At 36.7% G+C, this 22,011-nt stretch overlaps 1 protein-coding gene across 5 annotated transcripts in view; it reads right to left on the minus strand.

Annotated features, from left to right (window-relative positions):
• The window catches only part of SON (SON DNA and RNA binding protein), a 42,023-nt gene that overhangs the window by 3,759 nt on the left and 16,253 nt on the right, over positions 1 to 22,011 (minus strand). For 2 of the 5 annotated variants that reach the window (XM_042788423.1, XM_042788422.1), the window contains exons 4-11: positions 21,095 to 21,255; positions 18,720 to 18,860; positions 16,690 to 16,878; positions 12,297 to 12,407; positions 11,792 to 11,908; positions 4,262 to 4,409; positions 219 to 287; positions 3 to 118 (exon numbers count right to left, since the gene is read on the minus strand). In XM_042788423.1, coding sequence (XP_042644357.1) covers positions 3 to 118; positions 219 to 287; positions 4,262 to 4,409; positions 11,792 to 11,908; positions 12,297 to 12,407; positions 16,690 to 16,878; positions 18,720 to 18,860; positions 21,095 to 21,255 — 1,052 coding nt within the window. Of the gene's footprint in view, positions 1 to 2; positions 119 to 218; positions 288 to 4,261; positions 4,410 to 5,150; positions 5,231 to 5,507; positions 6,098 to 11,791; positions 11,909 to 12,296; positions 12,408 to 16,689; positions 16,879 to 18,719; positions 18,861 to 21,094; positions 21,256 to 22,011 lie in introns of those variants that run through there. The other 3 variants (XM_042788424.1, XR_006164915.1, XM_042788425.1) reach the window with 3 other exon arrangements.

A 22,011-nucleotide genomic window follows, 5' to 3' on the forward strand; every position in this document is an offset into this window, starting at 1 on the left:
ACCTTAAAAATAAAATGTTTGCGATGATCAGGCCCACTATCATCCACCAACACAAACTCAGGTGGTGACCATCTTCTTTTGTTACAGATCTCCATCAACGCTGAAACCGGGTGTTTACCTTGGAGATAAAATGTATTTGAAATTTCAATGCTGATATCAAAGCTATCATTATAAATACTTGTCTAACGAAAAAAGAAAACCAGACGCAAGAATCTCACCTGAAAGATCCTTCATCACAACATAATGTCCAGATCTCTTTTGTGCCTTCTCTCCCACAGCAACAAGCCCTAAACAAAACACAGTGAAGTTTACGGTTCCCACCTGCTCTGCATATTCTCATCAGTAAAGCAGTAACACATATCAGTGGAGATGAAACCTGGAGACACCATACAACTGTCTTTTCCTAAGTCTTCCAAACCTCCCCCTTTCATCCAGCATTTTTCCCCCCCTCCATACTACATGTAACATTCTTCTCAACTGCTCTAGTAAGACTCTTAACAAGCCAGGCAATAGAAAACTTTGACTAGTCTTATGCAAGTCAGGAAACACCTGGTTTTCCGTGCCTTCTTTGGAGAAACAAAAGGATAAACTTTAAAACATTCTCTCATTCACTATTTGTTTTGTGCAGCCCAAGAGTCATCCACTACCTTAACAGTTTGCCTCTAATACGGTAAACATTTGAAGTATTTCCATGAAACAGTAAAAAGTGTACCTAGTATATCCTTTTATGATACAAATAACACGGTGGTGTTCTTATAACATATGCTCTCTCTACTTAATGGCATTCAAATATTTATCCTTTATGTGCAAGTTCACAGCCCAGTTACCGTGATTTCAATCACAGCTGAATGTAAAGTAGCAGCAAAGCACACAACTGGGCTCCAAGTCAACACGAAGAGCACAAGTTCCAATGGAAGTCACTGTGAAACATGGAAGCTGAACATTTTCCTTTTTAAAATCTTACAAGAGCAAGACATAAAACATCAAATGCCAGTAACCATGCCGCGCTTATGAAGTGACTCGAGGTTCTTTCCATTCATTTTGCCATTACCTTAAACACATGTATACAAAACACCTGACCAGTTTTTCAGAATTTCTTGGACTTACTTCAATCTTTCAACGTTACTGTGCTTCTTACCTCAATTTTTTTCTGTTCCTGGTTTTGGTGAATAAAGACAGGGAGATACTGCAATTGTTTCCAGTTTCTTCCTGTTCCTTCAGCTTTTTTTTTGGTTGGCATTTTATTTTGTTTTGCTTTAAAAGAAAAACCCTCCCTCCTTACCAGATTTTCATTCCAATATTCCAGCTCCTAAGTAGGGATTTTTCAAATGGCATGAAACCCTCACAGACAACAAGCACTGAAACAGTTTCCTTTTTTTTTCCCCTCCGTACAGAATTTCATATCCAAAATAACCAAAGATTTCCACCCACAAAAGACACTCTTCTGTCATTCTCTGCATTAATACTGTGTCTCCCTCACTCTAAGTCACTGACACTTGTCTTCCACATCTTGTTCCTGATACCTCAGGAAGGATTTTCAAAAAAGCTGCAACCTGACAAGCTCTGCTGATGGACCAAGCTTCTTTAAACGCAGATAACCAACAATTTTCTGGCTGACAGCAAAGACCAAGAAGGGTTTGGTTTCAATGCTGTCTGTAAGAGAACTACAGAGCTCAGTCAGTCTCTGGAAAAAACAGGGTCTAAGCAAAAGCTATGGCAAAGACAGACAACCTTTTGGTTCATGTCTTAGTGCAGCCTACCAAGTAACTCCTTAGCAAACTGCTTGTTCCTGTAACCTCTAACACAGAACTTTAAAAAAAAAAATGACTTTTTATACATTAAACATCAAAGAACACTGAAGTTTGAAGGAGCTCTTCAGCTACTCATCATAAATGTATAATCACTGTTCGGTTCCTTCTTTGTAATGCATGAAACATGCTGCTTCTTCGTAATGCAAGTTGTCTCCCCATATTATGGACTTGGATGGATCAACATTAAAATGTATTCTTTATCACAGTACACCTTTAGATTTTTTTCTGGAAATCATCAAGATAAGATTGCATATATGATAATAATCAAATATTTTACAACTATGAAATTAAAGCAAAGCCCAGCCATCACTAAGGTTATCCATATTCTCTGATGAATCTATCACATGCCAGGAAGAGGCATCCTTTAACTCCATCTAACCCTTTTAATTGTTATTAAGGCTGAGTGTTCTGAAGCAGAGCGAGAGCAAACTACCTGTTTCAGTATGCCCAGCACAATAAGGACCTGATCCTGTCTCAGGCCTCAGGGCTTGATGCTTGAAATTTCGGTATCAAATTCTGCAGGCATTAAGGAAATTTGTATCAGAAACCACATGAAGATCGTGGGGCATACTTCTAGAACTGAATACTCAAGCTGTGATACAGCTGTGTATCACCAAAATGATTCTAATGTTCAAAATGTTCACAGGTTGTACAGCAATATTGCCTCTTTCCTATGATGTGACAAGACACAAACAACATTATGAAGAGAGCTAACTCTTCCCTCCTCACCACAAAAATCCATCGCTATGTTACGCAGGCTGCTGGAGCAAGTAGTACTGAAACTGACTGTTTTCCACTTCTTTCCTCAAGCTAAACTGAAGGAACTCTTACCAGCAGCGAAAACTTTACAAGACAACATCTACAAAGATCACAGTAACCAAACAGTAACAAAATAGTTTTCAAAGATTTTCTTGGCAATCACTCTGTCGGCAGGTATCTTATTACCCGCCCCCCCGCCCCGTCTTCGCACACAAGAAAAACAGCTGAAAAGCAAGTCTGGTCATTGTTCATATACAACAAATATGCCCATTATTGTGTTCTGTACTTTGATACTGCTGCAGTTTATAAAAACCGCATTGTGTTGTTAGGTCTTCAGAATTTAGAAAGCAATGGGTATTTTCATAACATAGGCTTGCCTTCTCATTTTCGACCTCTTTGCACTTAAATTTTATACATTTAAGCTCTATTTTCACTGCTAGCTTGGTCACCTGAGCAGTACTGAACCACCTGTATTAAGAGCTAACAATTTTGACACCTTCAGATTCCTCCAACTGCATCTCTGCAAATAAGCTCACAACATTTGCACTTATATGCCTTGGTTTCTGCCAAGATCAATTATGAGCACTGACAAAAGCTAACACAAAGCCATAATTCAGAGTATTTTCATGCTTTCATATTAGATGTGATCTGTTTAATATATTAAAGGTTCCCAGTTTTCCAAAAATATTTAGGAGAACAAGTAAGAATTTGTTTTCCGTCGCAGTCAGTATAGAGCTGTTTATTTTAGTAACATGCATAATAGACCAATTAAATCATAAATCTTGACTGCTGAAATTCTGCATGTTTTGTTTAAAGCAGTTAGAACTTGTATAGATATTTCAGATGGAAAATTTTCATAAACATTCACCCTGAAAAGAGAACTCTTGCTGGATATGCTGGCAGGATGGCCAGTTGCATAAACCACACTGCCAGCTTAAGCAGCAGCACACTGCCTGTAAATAAAAGGGTAAGTCTTTTGAATCACACGAGCCAAGTGCAACAGTTCTCCACCTGTGGCTATGGTTTTTACATGAAGAAGAGAGGAAAGATTGCTAAAGCAATCTTTGGAAACATCACTGTGGTTGAGCAGAGGTGCCTGCAGCAGGATCAAACCAGGACATGGAACAGCAGGGAGATCTGATGGTCAAAGAAGGCCAATGGAATCCATTTCGAAGGCCTGAAACCATCAGTATGACAGTTTATTCATGTCAGGACTTCAGCTGAAAGGCAGCAGTAACTCAGCTTTGTAGCTCTCACCTCTGTCCTTCACCTCAGTTTAAAACCGATCAAACTATTCAACCTTCTGTCCTGCCTCAGTCCTGCTTCAGCCACTTTCTCTAGACCAACCACAATGGCTTTTCCACAACTCATTCCCCTGTCCATGCCTTCTCGATGCATTCAACTGAAGCACATCCCTAATTTAAGAACCACTGAGAAGCACTTTTTAAAATGGAAAGTGAAAGTGAGGGAAAGTTAAAGGACATCTGGAAGATTTCACAGGCCTAAGGACAAAGCCTATACACCTAATCCAGGGCTTGAAAATCTAGTACCAAAATCATCTACGTCATTCTGTTAATTTTTACAGTGAAGCTGCACCCAGAAAAAGCTTACTACTACAAAATTATTTTGCCTATCTCCAAAACAGACATGAGAAGTTTATAGTACCCTAAGACGTTTAAGGAAGGGCTTACCTTTTCTATCTGTCTTAAAATCGACCATAATAGGCTCAACGCTGCCTTCTTTGTTTTTGCCAAGCCCTTCTCCTTCTCTCCAGCCCATTTTTCTCATCAGTTGAGCTCCCATTCCTCCAGTTACGGGGGCTGCTCTTAAGAACTGATCCTATCCAAAAAAAGAAAAGTAAAACAAGTCCTGAAGTTAGCACTGGGAGTTTAAAAAGTAAGTGGGAGCTTCCAAAAAACTGTTTCTAACAACCTTTCACAGACTCAATTAAAAAAAAAAAATACACCTTAGCTTTATATACATTAACATTTTGTATAAACCAGAATTCACGCAGACACACGAGACACAAATCAATATTTTCAAAAAAGAACAACTTAAGAAAATTCTAATGCAATCCAAAAGTGGCAAATGACCCTTTTCAGACATATGTATTTAATAAAATGATAACCGTCCATTTTTAAACACGCTACTTTGGTTCCAATGCATCTCTTCTCATCTTGTGAAAGGAGGCAGTGTTAACTGTTTAACTGGCAACATGTGTGCCAAGTGTACCTAGTTATTGAACAAAATACAAGCACATTTAGTAATGACATTCACAGAGTGTTTAGGCGTATTTTAAATATAAAAAAAAAAAAAAGTTTCCCCATTTTATTATACAGCAGTTGCACATTCAAGTTCTACTCTGAAAATCCACATGAAACATACAGGTTTTTATTTTTCTTTCTTTTTTTAACAGAAAAAAAAAGGCGCTTAGCCACACAGTTTAGCAGCAGTAGTCTTCACATTCTTTCAAATAATCATTAACATAATAGTCGTTAAATGGTGAAAGCTTACAAACAGAAATTTTAAAAATCTGTTTTGATGTAAAGAACTTTAAAAACTCCTTAAATGTTTACGTACCTAGGCCTCGATGGCCGCAGTGTTGTGAATAGTAGGGCTGGCATTGACCGTGGCAAGAAGGCAGCTACAAGGATTTGACCCTGAAACAAGTTTCCATATAGAGGGGTGAAAGTTCACAGGTTATTCTGTGAACTATCATCTCTCTTCTGCCCCCCCCGCTGACCCAAGTAAGTAAGTCAATCATTTCCATCACAGCAAAAGATTGCTTGCCTTAAAATATACAAGTTTACACACTGGCACTGATAAGTCCATCAGTTATTTTGCATAGTAGGTTAGATGATACATTGCCTAGTATTTTTGTGAATATTTTACTTACTACCAAAGCAAATTAATATAACTTTTTTTTTTTTTCCTTTATTTTGAGATGTGCTTGCAAAAGTAAGCGTTTCCCAGATTTGGACAAAGGACAGACAGGTCCTTGGCTTCGATTTGTACGTAAACAAAACCAGAAGTCTTACTTTTGCAGAGACTAAAAATATTCTATTTTTAAGGGGATTTCAAATCGGCAACTGGCACACACTAATGATGCATGTGTGTAATCCCCACTATACACGGTGTTAAAAAAAAAAAAAAAAAAAATTGCTGAAGATCGTGGCGGGACTTTTCCAAATATTCACCTATTAAACAGTAAATACCTATCAAACATGCAACTGGATGCTGCATTTAATAACAGAGTGGTCTAATGGAAGAGTAAAGAGGCTAACTGCACCTCTCCAACTTTTTTCTGACTGGTGCAGACCATGCAGTGTGTGTGTGTACAAAGAGACAATCAGTTTCTTCGATACAACTGCCTCAATCTATACGCCTAGAATGGCTTTTTACTTACTTCCATTTTCATCCTCCCCTCTCTTTTCCAGGAACCTCTCATAAGAAAAGGGCAACCATGCCGAGAATGATACAAACCCCAGTCAATGTCACCCTGGGTTCCGATTCCTCTTTTGTACCTGCTTTGCAATGATAGAATTTTCAATATAAGCATCTGTTTCATTATCACCAGCGTGTATTCAGTTCACAAATGATAGAGCGTAATTCTTGATGAGGTCATTTTAATGTTACACAGCTTTCTCATCACACCTGTAAACGTACTAATTCAGGGGTTAGAAGTGGTGTAGAAAGGAGAACCGAATCAAAAATACTGCTATTCATAGTTAAAAAAAAAAATCAAAGTTTCTGAGTTCCTATATAGAGATTACCAGAGCCTGAACAAATTTCAAATACCAGAAATAAAAGAAGTTTCAAATTCCAAAGCGCAGCTTATCAAAAACACCTCTTCTATTGTGTGAATTCAGAATCCTATCTGGTAACTCTAGTAGGAATTTTTTACACTATGCTGACTCTTAAACATGTGCAACAGAATCAAGACAATAAGGAATTAGAAATGTTTTGCTTCATTACAGAATAACTGTATTTGTGCATCCCACTAAAAGGCTAAATGAAGTAATCTTGGTGCCAATATGAAAGGAGCCTGGAGAAGCCTGCTTTGACTCAGTTTACTGAAGAAACAAAGAAGGCCTGCAGCAGGGGAAAAAGTTCTTTCAGTTTTGTTTGGGTTTTTTGTTTTTAAATAATAAACAATATAAATCTCTCATATCACCTGTAAATTTTTATTCTTTTTTATTTTTTTATAATTTAATGACACACAACTTAACTTAGCCCATGACTTAATAGGGTATGGGTAAAAACTAGTGCTGTGTTTGTAATTATATTTGAAAGCATAAAAATAGTAAAAATGCTAACAAAAGCAGGGAAGCGAGATACAAATTTCCTTTCAGTTTTTAAAAAAAATCATAAAAGACCAAGTTTCACAAAACTGTTTAGCAGCCATGTACCCTTGCGGATCTGGTCCATAATGAGGATATCAAATTGAAGAGTATGTAATACAATAAATCCTCAGGTTTCTAAGTATTGAGTTACTGTTGTCAGAAATAACTATTTACAAAATAATTGTTCTTTTTTATTCACTAATCTCAATCTGAGTAAGCCTGCATGAAAAGTTAAAATGATTTTTCTCATCTTTTGATCTCTAAATTTCATCAAAGGTCAGCCAAATAAAGCACACTTCCATTCTGCCAGCAGATGGCGACAACTAATAAGCCACATTCCTGTGTCAACACTTTAAGAAGAAAGCTACATAGTAAAACCTGATCACTTGAGATGTTTTAATAATTTTTATTAAAATTATGCCTCTTGGAGCTTCATTAAGGCAACAAATTAAGGGGGACATGACATGAATGCCTGAATTAGCATTTAAGGGGTTAAAGAAGCAAACACTAGAAAACACGCCTGAAAGATGATTTTCCAAGTTCTTTTTCTGAAACACAATACAAGTTGGGACAGTCACCATCATTTAACTGCAACAGCTGTCTCTGAGAAAAGGAGAGCATACAGCATTGAACCAAACAATCTATAAAACAGCATCCACAACCTCCAAAATACTAAGGCCACAATTATGTGAGAGATCTTAAAATACAGCATCAATTTCTGGTCTCTGAAAAGAAAATACCCATTCCTTCTCACAATGCTGCCATAGCACTAAAACATACGTTGTGTCAGAAGGAAGGTTTATTTCTTTTGAGCAATAATTTATTAAGCCTCAAAGGCATTAGTTGGACAGTTTCAGCTATAGCACAATGGGCTGTCTTAAAGATTTAAGACTAACTGAAGAATTTCTCCAAGACAAGTACCAAGAACAAGTATCTATCTATGGCAAAACTTTTGCCAAGTAGCTGAACTTTCCATTAAATAAACTGGCACTTTTAGCAGCAGCCACATTCCTTCCCCAATACAAGAGGAAGAATATGTTTTTGAAGAATCCCATCAAATGCCTTACAAAATCTATGCTCACAATCAGCTTCAGGATTTCTGTTCACAGCTGTTGCATAAAATCAGTAGAAAGCAAGCTGAGGCTAGCTGGAAAAAAAACAAACCAACCAACCAACCAACCACATTTTGAGGACTAAAAAACAGGGAGCCAGTCCAATATAATGAACATATAGCTAATTTGCCTTGCCATGTGGCCTTCATTTCCCAGGAAAGCTGACCTGTGTCATACCAAAATACTTGTATTCCTATTGCCTTGTAAGTGGCCTTGTTAGGTCAGCAGTCCTTCTGCAAGTGACAATCACAAGACTTAGTTTTATCTCCATTGTTAGTATGAGTTTTACTCATCTGCTATGACTGCAGCAGAATGGAAGGTATGCTTTACCTTTTCAGACTTTGCTACACAAAACAGAGCATTCTAATGGCCACAGTAAAACTGTGCCTCGTGCTTTAGCATAAATGAATGAAACAGATGCAGAGCATTACCCTGTGTGCATAAAAAGGTGCAGAAACCTTGTTTGTAGGGCAAGTTTAGGCTACAGAATTAGGTTGATAAATCCAGAAACAACAAGTGTTGAGTCTGGGAAAGTCTGAGTAAGTAGACTTCAACAGAATTTGCCTGGGAAAAAACTGTGACCACTTCCTCTGATTTGACATTTATTCAGCAGCATAGTGTATTAGAAAGAAAAAATGGAAGAAAGAAAAAAAAGAAGCAACCTCAACCTCCAGAACAAATCAGTCATGTTTGTGAACTGATTACACCAATGATGATAAACTGAAACAGAAACTACTATTCATAAAAAAAAAAAAAAAAAAAAAAAAAGTCGTTCATGAATCTGTTTTACTGATACAAGAAACCTAACAACATATTATTCCTTTATGAATACTGCTCAGAACCCTATGCATGAACAAAATTAATTAGCACATTATTTACAAAAATAAACCATACTGCTAGTTGGTATGTCAAGCACTCAAGTATCCCAGTAACAACCTCAGTAACTAATTCCCTCAAAACTTCATTGAGATAAAATTGAAATTGCAGACATATTTTGGTTTGAGTACATATTACCTCTCCAGAGTAATTTTTAAAGTACAAAAAACCCCTGAAATCCAAGAAATGCAAAGTGAAGACAGCACTTATCATACAAGCTCCCCAAGTACTTTTAATTTTTCTCCCCTCCTGACACCATTCTTCTGTTTTGTTACATCTATCTAGTTTTATGATTGTCAAGCACAATGTCTGTACGTGTTCTAATTCTTTGTTGAATGATACACAACTAACTAGCTGACATGGGCTCTGCTTCTGCTCAGCACCGCATGTCCACAAGTCCTCTCACAGCAATCTCCCAAGCAAAAAGCCCTGAGAAAACAACATCTTCAGTCAGAAATGTGCATTAATTCACACGCACAACATAGCCCAAGAAACTCCACAGCCCTACTAGCAGATGAAAAATTTAAAAATACTAGGGTTGTTTCAATGTTAAAATGCATTCTTAGGACAAAAAAGAAAGCACAAGTCTGACTTCTCAGTGCGACATTGCATAATTAACAGGAACTACGTTACACAACTTCAAGTGCCTAAGTAAAATACAACCTGTACTTTGCATTTCATGGTTGGTTTGCATTCATATCACTGAGAAAGATAACATGCATTCATAACCCATTATCCCTACTTCACTTTTTTCTGTGGAATCATTCTCTAACCACAGGATGTAACTCCACATTAAGTTCATAAAGCCTAAGTTTTGTGAAGGCTTTCATAGGCCCCACCATTCCTAAAAAAAAAACAAAAAACAAAAAAACAAAAAACAACAAAAACAAAACCAAAACAAAACAGGGCAAGTCTTGCGTAGCCCCTAGTGCATTTTGTAGAGGACATGTGACTGTAACTATTTGTTACCTCATGAGTTTGATGGCAACGTGTGTGCAAATATGAAACCTGGAAAGAGCAAAAGAAGTCAAGCTGAGGAATGCCAGAGCAGGAAAGAGGACTGTGTCCTCATCTTCTTCACCCAACAACTCTTCTCGTTTCCAGTAGCAGCCTCCTTTCTGACAAACCACATGATGCTCGCTAGGGAGGACGCCTACTACTGCAAACCTCTACACATCTTTACAGCTGCGAGGACAGAAGTGCTTCTGTCAGCTCACTCTTATCTCTATATTCAACAAAATGTTCCAATATGCTTCTGCTCCTCACAGCGGTCATGTCCACAAGCCAGAGACCAGATTCTTCTCTCATTTTCTCCCTATAAAGCATGTTGTTGGGTTTTTTTATTGTTTGTTGGTTTTGTTTTGTTTGGGGTTTTTGTTTGTTTTATTTTTTTTTAAGCAGATCACAGAATGAAGTTTAAAGACCAAGGCAAAACACACTTGCCCTCTCCACTTGACTTTTGTCAGCAGACACTCCTGTCACTGTAAGGCACAGAAGACCACCACAGAACCTCAAGGAATGAAAACGGGATGGGAAGAGGCAGCTTGGGAAAGAGATGATCAGAGATGCTCCCTTTCCGTTGCCTTGGGAACCCACTCAAGGTACTGCAGAAAGGGAAAACCCTTCCTAGGCTCACTGATCTCTTTCACAAGCTTTGTGGTAGAAAAGCTCTCCTTTTCCCACCAATACTGCTGAGTGCTCTATATTTCTAAGTTCCTCTGCCAGGGACAATTATTGTAATCAAAGCCAACATTTTGTTACAATCTCAAAAGTCAGTAATTGTTAAAATAAGAATTTATCATCTATACTCTACATTAATACTGAGAAGATCCCAAAGGATTCTGATCTAGCAACTAACTTGGATCTCTGTGTTGCCTGGCTTTCTGTATTGCTTGGCTATATAAAGTGGAAAAACAATTTAGTGAATCTTGGCAAAAATATTTATATTTTTAGGATAGTTCCAGACTTTTTTTTTTTTTATTTATTTGTAGTTTACACCAAGTTCTATGGAAAATTCTACCTAAGTCTTAAATCTAACCTACCAGTTTTGAGGGCTGCCTTAACACTACATTCTAGAGGATAAGCAGATACAAAGTATACTCCAACTACATTACTTGCAAGATGGACCGCCATAACTTGTTATTCTTTTTGCCTGAAAGGTGGATATTGCTTGAATTCCTCAGTTCTACTTCTCGAAAGAGAACCAGTTCAGCATTAATTTTCAAAGATGAAGCATGAATTATTAAACTTATAAAACGCGTGTATGTATGACGCACCACACCCCAAAAATAAGCCCATATTACTCTGCAGTAAGACATAACTATTTCAGTGTAGGATGACATTAAGCTTATTAACCCAGCTGCAACTCCTGGTTTAATACTCCAGATCTTTGGCTCCCAGAAAACCCTGGTGATACAAATAGAGGCAAAGCAGCAATCAGACCAAACCAAGTCAAACAAAATGGCAGTTTGGGACTTGGTTCACTGAAGTTGATGCCAAAACATCACTGACTTCAGTAACATTGGGATCAAACCTTGCCTGATCTGTCCCAGTCCTGTAAAAGTAGTGATGGACCTACCACTGCAACCATACCAATATCATGAATGTCATTTCAGTGTAAGGTAACAGTGTATATGAACCAGTCTGACTCAAACACCAGACGCACATATTATTGAAGTACTCTAGGTCATGAGCAACACCTTAATGCACGACAAAATGGACACAGCAGCAGCAAGTATCTAAATTGATCAAAGACAATGATTTAACTCAACCTGTTGTATTTGACACATGCATTACCATAGGTTCTTAAGGCACATTTTTTGCATTTTCCGATACTTCCACTGCTATTTAAAATGTGATAGTTAGACAAGTATGTCTGCATAACTTCTACCTTTCTAATCCACGCTTGAGGACCACTGTTAGTCAGCTCATCTGACGACAGTATCTGTGCTCCAGTACTTCCTGTGAACTGGCCAGGTATGGAGTTTGATTGAGCCCAGGCGTCAATCTACAAAATAAAAATCAAACGTAAGACCAAACTAAAAATTTGCATTTTTCCTTTGCAATTCTCTGTTCTTTCTCAATAATCTTCATAATGATTCCTCACTTACGTTTAAGACTATGCTCATTAACACTCACTTGTAAGCAGATGCTCCAAAAAGCTGAGCATCTTTGTACGTTAACCCTAAGGCCTAAGCTCAAAATGTAGCAAGTTCATGGTTCATTGTTTGCTTATCCTCAAAACCAGTGTCATGAAGCACAAAATACAGGCAGAAAACTTGTGCCCATAAACTGCGCTTCCAAAAACCTGTACTTAAATATATAAGAAAAAATCAGCTGGTATGAAGAGTAAATGTTTAAGTTCATCAAAATGCTCATGAAAAAGTGCAACATACCTGTTCCTGTGCACGATTTAACATGCACATGGCCTCTAAATCAAATGTGTTTTCATTAAGCCTTTTCTGAGCCACTGCTCGATCATTCATAGCTGTAGTTATGTCCACGCCCTAGGAAGAAAAACATTATTTTTAAAAATACATCAGACCACAATAATATCCATTTGATCTGGAAAAAGCTGTTGTAGAATAAATGCCACAAATAACGCGAAGCTGTTTTACACACTGAATAGTTGGTTTGACATAGATATATAGGCAACATGAAAAAAAAATCCTGCAACTACTTGTTAAGTATATACAATTTGGGCTTTCCTAAACAAATACAAAAGCTGAAGTATTACACCCTGATAATTTAATACCACCTGTATATATGAAATATCAAAATAATTAATTATTTCCAGAGAATTATTTTGGTCACATAAAGTTCTGGTGTATAATACTCAAATAGAGAAGCATATTAGTGTTCAATGGAATCTTATTAACCAACAGATTTAGATGTAATTTAGCTGAGAATTTTTTTAAAAAAAGAAAGCCTTCATACAGAGCTGCTCACATGAGCACTCTGCTATTAAAGTCACACTAAAATTTCAAGCTGTATGTATAAGGAAATTACAGCAAGAATCACATGTCTTCCATTAACCTGGCTTTAGTGTTTTAGATCTGAATCATCAGCCTAAAACAGACTTACATAAAAGTAAAGCCAGACTGGTAGCTCATGAAGTTGACTATTTAGGAAAGGATTATTTAGATCTGTGCTGCTGAACTAAGCTTAAAATTTACTTTTCTCTAAATTTTATTCATCTCACACATACTAACCAGAATAATTTGGGTAAAAAGATGGAGCAAATGAAGCAGCTCAATGCAAACCTCTACTCCACATGCAAGGCAATCAAGAGAAAAATCCGAAACATTTGGGGATATAAAGATGTAACAAATTATGGCTAGCATACAGCTCCCTTGCAAAATTACTTGTGCCTTGTTCTTCAGATGATGTGCGTTTTATGGATCATTCTATTTTGAAAGGAGAAAAAGAACAGTGCTCAGAAACAAGTGAAATTTCTTTAGAGATGAGTGTGTGAAGGAGAATAAAAGGGCTGGAACTGTCTGAAGCACCAAAGAAATCCAACAATTAAAACAGCAGGTGGCATACAGACACCAAGTAATTTGACAGTTTAATTTTTTAATTTTTTTTTTACTTTGTATCTCTCATTAGGCACTATCTCAACATCTTAGCCTCTCGCACATTGAACAGGAATAAAGGACCAGTAGAAGACACTGAAACTAGTTTAAAATTGACTCTGCTGAACAGAAAAAATACAATTAATCCACAAAATCTCTGTGACAGGAATCGTCAAGAAATTAGTAAATATTGAAAAACAGTAAGAAACAAGATAGAAACGTCTACAATTGCATAAAACAGAGTAATTATTTTTGTACTCTGGCTATTAAATCTTATTTTAAGATGGAGGATTTTTTTTTTTTTCCCCCCACTGTTTAGGACAAAGTATTTCCTTTGGGAAGGTAACTACTGAAACATCTGGCACTGACTAAGCCAGACTTAAAATGCCAGAAGTCCTACGTGTCTATGAAACTGACTTCAGTATTTATTTATTGTCCCAGCTGACAAAAACACAGATCATAAAGAAGGCACAAGAAAAATTTAAAAATTTTCTAACCATCATCTAGCACAACAGTTACATATGTAAAAGAATGCCTGTTTACAACATACACGTTCTTGAGTCAGTAAGTTTCCCTTATATAGTTAAAATAATTCTTCAATGTTTTGTTTGTGAAACTGATTCAGGAGATAAGTAAAAGTTATTCTACTCACCAAAAGCTTCAATCCAGCAATACACATAGGCATGCAAGTAGTCCACTGAAATCACATTGGGACCACTCACATACTTAAACATACATGTGTACTTAAGTGCTTTACCGGACTGGGGCCTATTAGTAGATACCCTGGTTAGTTAGAATTCCCATACACTTTTCCCCACATGGTCAGTCACCATTTTGGAGACCATCATGGCTTTGTATTATGTCAAGACACTCGATGGCAGCTTTGGATCTTGAAAAAAAAAAAATCTCTGCTTGAAGTATGAAAAGTTGTTATTATTTAGTCAAGTAAAACAGTTTCAAGTTCAGCATGCTATTCTCTGTAAGAGTTCTGCCTTTCCAATCCTGACTTTTAATAACATTTTCCCCACAGACACATATCACAAATATTGAAGCAAGAAGGAAGAAGCTGACAACAGAAAGCAGGCGGTTTTGATATACTTCGTAGGTCCGCTGATACACCAAATGTATTTACTACATTTTTAGATCACAACAGCTCCTCTGAACAATAGTCACATGTGTATACTCCAAACTTAAATACAACTCTGTACTTTCAGACTTTCAAATATAGCTGCTTTCTCATAGGTTTCGCTGGCTTCCAGAGGCAAGCTGATACTTCGGATTACTAAAGACTTTTTCCTCCATCTCCTACTACCACAAACAACTATATTAAGAGCATGAAGTTTTATTGAAACGATTCATAATGTATTAGCAGGGCTATTTCAGACTGCTTATTCCTGTAACCAATTCTGTGACTTGAATAAAAACATAACAATAAAATTAAGTATGTATTTTTTAATGTCAATATAGACTTGCACCAGAATTGTCACAGTCATTTCAAAATTGACAACAATGAATGGAGGTGAATTATACGCCAAACTCCCTGAGGACCCAAGCACACTCCCCCACTACCCTACTCCAACAGTAAGGGAGTTTATCTGGCTTATTTTGCTCAAAGGAAGCCATTTCATCCCCAAAGAGTCTTCATAAGCATTTAAAAAATTAAGCAGAGCAGCACTTTTTTACCTCTCAGACTCCTTGGAGAAACATACAGGGATTCTGCTACAAGAGTATTACTGTATTTCAAAATTAAGGATTGCCAAACCCAAGGGAATAAATAGTATGCTCTGCTGTCAGCTAATCACCCCTGAAATCACCCTTAACACAAACCAAGTTAAGGTAAATGCAAATATTTATTTACAGAATATAAAAACAGACATCATTGTTACAAGCATTTTTAAGGATACACGTGACAAAGAAAAAAGTTATGTTTAATATATTTACTCCAATGTCAATTTTTAAGGCCTCTTCTACATATTCAACACATAAACCATCAATGCTTAGCTAACCCCATCTGTCAGAGACACAAGCCTAGCATCATTGGCAACCTGGATGTAGACAGCTACAGAGCTCGCCTGAACTATGAGCATATAATTAACCATTTGAAGGACAAGACATTATACCACCTGGTGAAAACATGGCCAAATGTTAATATATAATTATATGCTCTGGGCGTATTACATATATACTAGTAACAGAGAGAGAACAACATTCTGCACAAATACTTCAGAATGTTTGTCTTATGAGTGGTTCATGACAAAGAGCAAGCAGCAGTTACCACCTACACTGAGGGAACAACAAATTGGGTGCTTGCCTGTCAAACTCTGAAGTATACCACGAGAATGTCTGTTTAATGAGTTATATTCACTGTGCTGTTGGTGCTGTAAGAGACTCAGAAGAAAATACCTTTGCTGCTTCAGGAAGCAAATTGTACAATCTTAGAAAGTTCTTGAAAAACAAAATGCACCAGGTGGAAAGACTATTTCATCAGAAATTGATGCCAAGGCTTTTTTGTTTATTTGCTTTCAAAGGTATGAGAACAAGTCTTCAGTTAGAGAGAGGTTAACATCAACTTGAAAAAAATTTACATCTGTCTTTAAATACTTAATTTACTTAATTACAAAAACCCCACAAAATATCCTTTTGAAGACATTTCAAGGGGAAAAACCTATGCCTTTTTTTTTTTTTAAAGTTTATTATACATACAATTTAGATTTTCCTTTGCAAGGCCATATGGAAGACAACTAGGTAAGAAAATGTGACTGTAAAGCTAAGAAACTGTTAGATACATTCAGATGAAGTGGCAGTTTTAGAAACTATTTTCAAATCTATTTTTAATGGATTACACTTCAATGCAGTGTTATTGCTCTAAAACTGGCAGAACAATTTAACTATTATTACATTTATAATTACAAAAGTCTCAACTTAGGGTGTTAGCCTCTGCAGGAAACTGGACAAGAAACTTGCTTTTCATCTTCAAGCAAAAGTTTTAATTCTATTGAGACAAAGAAGTTACTAATTGATAAAAGCACACAGTGTGGGTACTGGCTGCTTTCATCACTGGCCACGTGAACATGGCGACCAAATCTGAAGACTGAAGCTGTCTTAGATACTACTTATGTAAGCGTTTTTTTTTTACAGACTGCAATTTGACACCAGACTGACCAGGTAATGTTTTTGGTTTTCTTATATGATATGCCTTCCTTCCCTTCCTTACCTCAATGGATGGTTTGGGGAAAACATCATCCTTGCTTTCTTCTTTGCCTTTTTCAACTGGAACCCATTCTCCATAGACACTATCTGCTTCTTTTTTCCTATGTTGAGACCCAGATGAAACAGGAAATTCCTTTGACAGGCTGACCTGATTTTTTGGTTGTGGTGGTGGGGCTGGTTTTATGCTGGGAGTCTTAAAGAAATAAAATTACAAAAAGTTAAAACTTGAAAACACACAATATTCACAACATGTATTTGAGAAACAATTTACTGCACACAGTTGGTATTAAGTTTTCATAAAAGTCATCCTTCTTACTAACATCCAACTGAAAGCCTTTTTAACAAAGCATTTTGGCACAGCCCTAAAAACACACAAGTGAGCAACAAACTGCAGTATAAGAGATGATGAAACAGCTAGAAGCTAAAATCACTTACATCAGCTTCAGCAGCCAAAAATACGTAAAGCCTCTTTCTCACAATTAACCTCTCTGCTCTCCCTCCACCCCATCATAAACAGAACAATCTTAATCTGCCACACATGCATTTTGTAATGGAAAGCTCCAAAATAAAAACCCTGGGCAGCAAAAAACATTGGCTGTGCTATCCAAATGATGATAAAAAGCTCTACGTTACTATACATAATGAGGTTCTCAACATTTTGTTTTCTAGTTTTTGCTTATTTTTTTAATAGCAGCATGAATCTCGAAGTAGATTAAGTCTATGAGCTTGTCTTCCTTAGGCAGTATTGCTAACATATAAAGAGGCCACAGAAATCTCTGACAGGTTCCTCTTTCAAGTGGCAAACAGAGCCCAGACAGCTCACGATACTGTATAAATACCTATTATCAAAGAAATATGGATGAGAACAGTAGTAAGACTAGAATCCAGAAAGAATGGAAAGAATGATACTAAAAAAAGAGTTGAAACTGAAAACAGGGAGAGCAGCCCATAACCACTAAAGAACAACATTCCTCTTTAGAGCCTGTAAGAATCCCAAGATTTCTTCACTTTCATCATACCACTTTCTACCAGTACAACACAAAGCATAAATCTATTTCTACCTTGCATCTTATGTAAATATGTATTACTGCTTATTTTGTGCATGCCACAAGCTATATGTATTTGTAAATAAAAATATAAATGCTATTTATATTTTCACTTAAAGTATTAACACTTTCATAGTACTTTATATCCTGAGAAATCAGAGCAGACTTTCATGGTCACAAAAATCCCCCAAAGATACAGCTGTAAAAAAAAAAAAACAAACCAAACAAAAACAAACTAGACAAATTCTAATCTATGCCTCAAAATATACAAAATCCTGACGCATCTAAAGAAACACTCCCTCATTTTATTCCTTCCAACATATTCCTACCCATGAAGTGTCAACACAAGCTCTGACGCAGTCGAAAGCAGTCCCCCAAGGAGGTGGTTTAGTGGGACATTCAGACCCTCTGAGTAACAGGCAACATCAGTGATCCTCATTGTTAACACAGCAGCTACTTTTCTGTTGGCTAATCTCAAAATTAACAGAATTCCTTCCTGCTTTAGTGAACACTTGAGATCTACTAAATAAGCAGACATACAAGATTTGAAGTCTACACAAAGCTGATGGCATCATTTTATGTAGAACACCTCAAAATTCTTTTAGAATTTTGCTGGGGATTTTTTGTTTGCCTTAAAGACAATGCATCTTAAAGACAAAAGCATTTTCCAATTCCATCCAATGCTGTCTGCAAATTCATGATGGTATTTTTGAAATGAAGACATGAAGTAAACCAGTCCTCTTTATGTTATTTAAACTTTAAAAGCTGCAGATAGAAAAAGTTTCAATCCAATTACGGGAACTACCACAATTTCCTAGACTACAGGTAATTTTCATGTTGTAGTAAGAGTACTTTTAACAACATCACAATGCAATTTCACCAAGATTACTAATACTTGTTTCTGTTAATACTTGTCTAACTTCTGTAAAATTACTTGCATTATTTAAAAATAACCACAATTTAGAATATTAAAAATTCAAGTACTCACACTTAAATTGAAAAAAATAGGTTTGGGTTCACTGAGCTTGAAAGGATGATTATAGAAAGGACGTTCTTCCTCCTCTTCATCAGAAACATGAGGTTTGTTCACTATCACATCATCTGTGCTTTGAGCAATCTTCTTGCATTTCTAAAAGGAAAAAAAAAAAGGGAGGGGAGAAGATGACAGTTCTGAATAAGCTTGGACTTTCAACCAAAACATACAAAGTGAACATTTTTACAAGAAAGTATCTTTCTTTTCTAGAGCAGGAGAAACTGAGAAAATATTTTGCCATGTCATTAATACATGTACTTCCGACATTTTACACACATCATCAAACACCTACCAAGATTTGCTAGGCATTTATACAGCAAATAATTTCGCAGATGTAAGATTTCAGCAGCATACTGTAAAACTTCCTACACAGTGTTAGTTCCAGAATGTGTGTCTACGGCTGCAAATATTCCAGAGTAGAAACTCACTGGTTGTCTGGCATCCCACGAAACTAGCATACTGCAATCTGGTAGAAGTATCAGTATAACTCATAAAACTACAGAGGAAAACCTAAGAATTAATAGTTATTAATTCTAAGTTCCAGTGGCAGTGCAGGGACCTGTAGTCAGAAGCAATGGCTCCAAAAGATTTCTTCTGAAATATTTTTACATTGGCTAGGAACACAAGACATGCCCATTTTATATTCAACAGAAGTTGATTATAAAACATATAGGCGCTATGGGGACACTGCAGTCCAATGAGAACAGAACCTCCAGGGGGAAAAAAAAAAATAAAACACCCTTCTAGAGACACTAGAATTTTATGATGAAAAACTCTTTACCGATCATGACTACCTGCACTGAGTGTTTACCAATAGCAACTATAACTCAGTCACTCCAAAATGCATTTGAGAACATTATAGTCTAGTATCATGCTTCTATTACGTCCCCATTCGTGAAAAGTATACTTCTAAGACGTACAAGACATGTGAGGACATACTTGAGTAAGCAGTACCAGCAAAGCCAAGCCATCATCTGATTTGATTCTAGTTCAAGTTCATACCACTGTAAATCACATCTGTGTGACAACCTGACTGTTGACATACAAGGAGCAAGCAGGCAGCTCCATCATTAAAAATCAAGACACACTGATGGCATTGTTCTCATCAGTCCTTATGAAAAAAGATTCCTACACTCTCCTGTGCTAGGACACCTCCAAACAATGACTGAAGCACATTCCTTATGCAACAGGAAAAGCCTGCTCTATTTGGAAAACTCATCAACAAAATGTATTATCCATAGTTATTAGTTGGCTCCCAACTAACTGGAAGCAGTCTGTCCAGCTTGCAGGTTACACCGTAGAGAGGAAAGACAGCTCAGCTAGTTTTGTTGCAAGAAGCTGAACAGGCTCTGGAAAAGTTCTCCACTTGGCACACTACCACGGGATGAAGGCCTGGACTGCTTCTGTGGCCAACTTCAATTCAACAGAACAGCAACATTGGCCAACAGATTCCCACAATTAGAAAGGGCAAGGAAGGGGCAGGTTTGGGGCTTCCAGATTAGCACTAGCTATGCTGGATCTTGGTCAGGCTACATGAAGAAACACTTAAGATGTCTGCACAGTGTATCTGCACAATCTCAGCTTTTCTTAATAACAGGTAATTCTGCTTCCACTAGACCACACACAACTAAGAGATTATTTTTGAGCAATTTCACGTTGCTTAATTTCAGATGTTATTTCCATAAACAGACAATTCAGTACTGTCACACTGATGATGCAATTTAAAAAAAAAAAAAAAGCACCTTTTTTCCATTTCAAACTTTCTCTAGTTTCTGGGGAAAAAAATGTAGGGGGAAATTACCAAACTGAACAAAGTGACATTACCACTGTAAAAGGACAAGTGGAAATTTTTTTCCCCAAAATCAGAACAAAGACATCCCATTTGTAGATTTGAACTGCAATGGGATAGAACGGAAACACTAATTCTCTATAAATATCTTAGAGTGCATATGAGAATACACAGAACTATGTGAAGCGGGCACTAGATTTTTAACCCAGAGATAACATTTAACAATGTGAAATTCACTAGCAAAAGTAAAAACATGAATAACTAACACCACCACAACCAAAAACTAGAAGTGAAAGCTTTGGTTTTTTATGAATAGGACTGCAAGGAGAACTTCCAATTTATTCAAAATTAGAACAGAATCAAAACCAAATTAATGCAAAAGAATTGGATTTCATGCATTTCCATGGAATGAAAAAGGCTGTTTTCATGACTTAAAAAAACCCATGTAGAGTAAGAGCTCAAACAGAATGACAGCTTGCCTAGAAGTCACAAAAAACCCAATTTGCTTTTTTTCAGGTTTGATACTGCTGTTCTTGCTTACCTCAGTGAGCTCCTTTAGTGTATCTCTTGATGACTTCTGACTGGCCTTGTCGTCTTTCTTTTGAGATAACAAAGGCATCAGGCTTGGTGGTAAGGGAACACCAGACTTAGCACACATGGCGGCAGCATTAGCTTTGGCTATTTCAAGTAGCTGGGCCTTGTCTAAAAAAATTTTTTTTTTTAAATAAAATCATTATTTTTACAGGTTCTTGTTTTAAGAATAAAAAAGCATTTCTGGCAGACTAAAAGTACAAAGAGAAAACACAGGATTTTACCCACACCGTTCATTTTTATGTTCTGTGAAAGTAACTAAAATTGTACTTAGTTGTTGCAAACTTCTTAAAATTTGGTCTACCCAACAGATAGGTGAAATTGCAAATTTAACACAAAGCACAGGAGTCCAAATTACAGCACTCAAAATCATCCACAAATCCCAGAAGATCTCATGCCTATTTTACTTCACTGATTCATTCTAGTTTTGGAAATATGGAGTCATTTCTACACAGCATAAATTCCAAGGTCTACTTCCTAACTATCTCTGAAAACCATTCAGAGAGTCTTGAAGAAGTCCCCTCAAGTCTCTCAGTATGTAGCCTGAAAGCTACTTCCAACCAACTGAAAAACATAAGCACTGAATAAAATGTGCACTTTGCACAAAATACAATCAAACACAAAGCTGTTAACAGTATTTTGCTTTTTTAAGGAGAAAAAAAAAAACACATGGCCCTATCACAGAAATAGGTAATGAAAATAAAGCCAGTCTTATCTGATCTGCCACTTTGCATAGAAATGAGTTACCACTATCTCTGCAAGCATACAACTTTACAAAAATCCTGAAAGGCCAATATTCCTTTACTTCTTAAGCAATAGTAGTAGATAAACAAAGACTTGCTGCATAATCAAAGCATGAGGGCAGGG

The sequence above is a fragment of the Tyto alba genome, unplaced genomic scaffold, assembly GCF_018691265.1.
Source record: "Tyto alba isolate M040663 unplaced genomic scaffold, T.alba_DEE_v4.0 Super-Scaffold_14, whole genome shotgun sequence".
Lineage (NCBI taxonomy): Eukaryota > Metazoa > Chordata > Aves > Strigiformes > Tytonidae > Tyto > Tyto alba.